Source organism: Bos grunniens, chromosome 7, assembly GCF_055505025.1.
Source record: "Bos grunniens cultivar Pamir isolate PY7600 chromosome 7, Bosgru_T2T1.0, whole genome shotgun sequence".
Lineage (NCBI taxonomy): Eukaryota > Metazoa > Chordata > Mammalia > Artiodactyla > Bovidae > Bos > Bos grunniens.
This window is the reverse complement of record NC_141171.1, coordinates 9,903,026-9,907,181: the sequence shown is the minus strand read 5'-3', so window position 1 is coordinate 9,907,181 and position 4,156 is coordinate 9,903,026. Positions and strand designations below refer to the sequence as shown.

The window sequence follows — 4,156 nt, the reverse complement described above, 5'->3', positions numbered from 1 at the left end:
GAGCCTGGTGGGCTACCATCTATGGGGTCGCACAGAGTTGAACAACACTGAAGCGACTTATCAGCAGCAGCAATTATAAACAAGAATAGATACACGTGTCTCTTTCTCTTCTGGTTTCCTCAGTGTGTATGCCCAGCAGTGGGACACGTGTACCCCAATGTTCATCGCAGCACTGTTTATAATAGCCAGGACATGGAAGCAACCTAGATGTCCATCAGCAGATGAATGGATGAGAAAGCTGTGGTACATATACACAATGGAGTATTACTCAGCCATTAAAAAGAATACATTTGAATCAGTTCTAATGAGGTGGATGAAACTGGAGCCTATTATACAGAGTGAAGTAAGCCAGAAGGAAAAACATAAATACAGTATACTAATGCATATATATGGAATTTAGAAAGATGGTAACGATAACCCTGTATACGAGACAGCAAAAGAGACACTGATGTATAGAACAGTCTTATGGACTCTGTGGGAGAGGGAGAGGGTGGGAAGATTTGGGAGAATGGCATTGAAACATGTGAAATGTCATGTATGAAACGAGATGCCAGTCCAGGTTCAGTGCACGATGCTGGATGCTTGGGGCTGGTGCGCTGGGACGGCCCAGGGGGATGGTATGGGGAGGGGGGAGGGAGGAGGGTTCAGGATGGGGAGCACGTGTATACCTGAAATTAAAAAAAAAAAAAAAAAAGAGTCGAAAGCAGGGTTTTGAAAAGATATTGATACATTCATGTTCATAGCATTATTGACAAAGCCAAGAGGAGGAAGCAACTCAAATATGCATCAATGGATGAACCAGTAAACAAAACATGATGTATACATATAATAGAACATTATTCAGCCTTAAGAAGGAAAGAAATTCTGACACATGCCACAGAATGGATGAACCTCGAGGACATTATGCTAAGTAAAACAAACCAGTCACAAAAAGACATATTCTGAATTATTTCATTAATGTGCGTTATCTAGAGCAGTCAAATTCATCAAAATAGAAAATGGGAGGGTGGTTGCCAGGGGCTGTAGGAAAGAGAAGATGGGTACTTGTTTAATGGGCATAGAGTTTCAGTGTCCCAAGATGAAAAAGTTCTGGCAACTGGCTGCACAACTATGAATACACTTAATACTACTTAACTGTACATGAAGAAATGGCTAAAGTGGTAAATTTATGTTACAGGCTTTTTATCACAATAAGAATTTATTATTCAAAGTTTCTCAAAACTGTATGACCTGATAAATATAATTTACATTTTCAAAAAAAAAAATAAACAAGAATAGAAATTCTCCAGTTCTATTCTACCAAGGAAAGGAGTCACAAAGATAATTTGAGATACAGAAAGTAAATAGTTATCAAATCCACTTACATATTCAAGCATCACAAGTAATGGAATAATTCAAGTTGATTAGCCTTCCCCTTTATGCAAATCAATTATTTTCCTTCCTTTTTCTTCTCCATAGAAGATGCTGCTGTTGCAAGGATGTGTTTGCAAGCCTTCTTTGGTGTGGACCTTTCTCATCAATAAGGAAATATAGTCAAATATGCCCTATTTTGAAAGTTCAAAAAAAATGCCTTCACTTCATTTTATGTCCCTCCAGTTAATGCCTTACCTCTTTCTTCCAGTAAATTTGTAAAATACTTGGATATACATTCTATTATATTCTGCCTGGAAGCCCTTTATGTCTCTCTTCCCTTTTGTAATTGGGCTTTCTTTCCTGTCATTTAATTGTCATCACTCAGCATTGCCTTACTGAGTTCTCTTTTTAGCATCTAAAAAATACTTTGATATTTCAATCAAACAAGCAAACCACCACAGTATTCTTTGTACTCTGGGATAGACTGAATTATTTTTCACGTGTCCTCAGACAAATATTCTTGATTTTCATTCTCTATGACCTGTTCCTGCAGTGTCTTTTGGGCTCTTGGACTCACCAGCATGGGAACTCTGAGAGGTAGTTCTCTAGGCAGAAGTCTGAATCCTTTCCTGGATGGTTGATGATGGAGACTGAAGCTCTGTGTGCAGACGAGACAGCAGGAAGGATTAAACTATCGAAACTTGAGCCAGACTTACAGCTCTCTCTGTCTGCTCATTATGTACTTTCCTCTTATTTTACAATGGCCTGTAAGCACATGAATTCCCTATGGAACTTGGTCTGGACAGAAAGAAATTTTTCCTGCTGATTCTCTGTTCTCAAGAGATCGGGTTATAAGCCAGGAGAATTCAGATCTATTGGGCTTTCCTGATGGCTGAGCGAGTAAAGAATCCACCTGCAATTCAGGAGATGTAGGAGATATGGGTTCGATTCCTGGTTCAGGGAGATCCCCTGGAGGAAGATGTGGCAACCCTCTCCAATATACTTGCCTGGGAAATCCTATGGACAGAGCCTGATTGGCTACAGTCTAAAGGGTCGCAAAGAGTTGGACGTGACTGAGCGACTAAGCACTTAAAACCTATGCCAATAGGACCTTTTATGATTCTCTTTCCAAAGAGTTTTTTCAGACTTTTATCTAAGTCTTTATTTCTCAGACTATAGATGAATGGGTTCAGCATGGGTGTGACCACAGTGTACATCACCGAGGCTGTTGCACTTGAGTGGAATCTGTGGGTACCAGCAGAGCTGAGGTACACTCCTAAACCTGTACAGTAAAATAAGGAGACAACTGAGAGGTGAGATGCACAGGTGGAAAATGTTTTATACTTCCCCTGAGATGATGAGATTCTGCCTATGGAAGAAACTATCCTAGAGTAAGAGTAAAGAATACACATGAGGGAACCCCCAGCCAGCAACACAGCTCCAGAATACATCATCACATTATTGAGAAAGGTGTCAGAACTGGCAAGTTGGATCATCTGATTGAGTTCACAGAAAAAGTGGGGGATTTCTAAGAAGGTACAGAATGACAGTCTCAACAAACTTAAGCTTTCTAACAAGGAATGCAGGACACTGATGACCCAGGACACCAGCACCAACAGTTCACAGAGCTGGGAGTTCATAATGACTGTGTAGTACAGTGGGTGGCAGATGGCCATGAAGTGATCATAGGCCATCACTGTTAGGAGCAAGGTGTCCAGTCCTGCAAAGAGTGTGAAAAAATACATCTGGGTGATGCAGCTTTCATAGGTTATGACTTTTCTCTGTGTCTGGATATTCCACAGCATCTTTGGGATGGTGGAGGTGAAGCAGATGTCTACAAAGGACAGGTTGAAGAGGAAGAAGTACATGAGGGTGTGCAGGTGGGAGTCTGAGCTGATGGCCAGGATGATGAGCAAGTTTCCAAATACAGTGATCAGGTACATGGAGAGGAAAAGACCAAATATGAAGTGCTGCAATTTTAATTCCTCTGAGACTCCCAGAAGAAGAAATTGTGAAACTCCTGTTAGGTTTCTTATTGCCATGTGTTGATGGTGACTATAGAAAAATAGGAAAATAGCATGATTTATTTTCACAAAAGAAGCATCATTACTCATGTGGTAGAAATGCTACCATTTATATTTTGCCATCAATAATTGCTTTCAACATTTTGTTCATGGATTCTGTGCACTTGAAGGAACCTCCCGTGTCATCTCTAGTTAACAAAGTTGTCTCATGGTCAGTTTCCCCCAACATGTTATGAATACTACAATTTTAATGAGAGATCCTTTCATACTTTGAGGAATATAAATTGAATTGTGACAATATTCCAGGTACTATCTATGCAGGGAGTTAGGGTGTTGGAAAACAAAAGCTCATAAAATCTGGCTGTGCAGAGAGCATATAAGCAAATAAAAAGTTACATAGAAATTTAAATGTATATATAGCATGTCTTATGCTTGTGGGTCTCTTAAAAAGAGACCCATAAAATAAAAAGAATAGAAAGCTGGCATAAAGGCAAGGGTGAAAAGGAAATACTATTTTAGGCATGTTTAGACAAGAACTACAAACAAGATGTTATTTGAACGGACTTCAGAGAAGGGTGACTGTCATGAACAGACTTGGGGAAGGGTGTCCTTACAAGGGAGCAGCCAGTGCACAGGCTGTGAGGAGAGTGCTTGCTTAAGATGACCCAGTTGATAAAAGGAAGCCAATGTGGTGAGGGAAAATGAGCAGGAGGGTTAGTAAGGAGAGATATTGTCAGAGAAGGTTGAAAAATTATGTAGCCTCCGTGTTACTGCTGAAA

At 40.1% G+C, this 4,156-nt stretch overlaps 1 protein-coding gene across 1 annotated transcript; it reads right to left on the bottom strand.

Moving 5' to 3' along the window:
* Positions 1 to 964: 964 nt before the first annotated feature.
* Positions 965 to 3,395, bottom strand: LOC147368318 (olfactory receptor-like protein OLF4). The gene is made up of 2 exons (XM_086413554.1): positions 2,450 to 3,395; positions 965 to 1,020 (listed from the first exon to the last, which is right to left on the bottom strand). Exons 1-2 carry the CDS (start codon positions 3,393 to 3,395, stop codon positions 965 to 967), a joined length of 1,002 nt encoding a protein of 333 aa, XP_086269680.1.
* Positions 3,396 to 4,156: the final 761 nt, after the last annotated feature.

Coding starts and splice junctions, on each gene's coding strand:
- LOC147368318 (XM_086413554.1), bottom strand. CDS start 3,395: ATGGCAATAAGAAACCTAACAGGAGTTTCACAATTTCTTCTTCTGGGA. Junction 1,021..2,449: donor AAAAGGTCCTATTGGCATAG/GTTTTAAGTGCT, acceptor TCTTTCCTACAG/CCCCTGGCAACCACCCTCCC.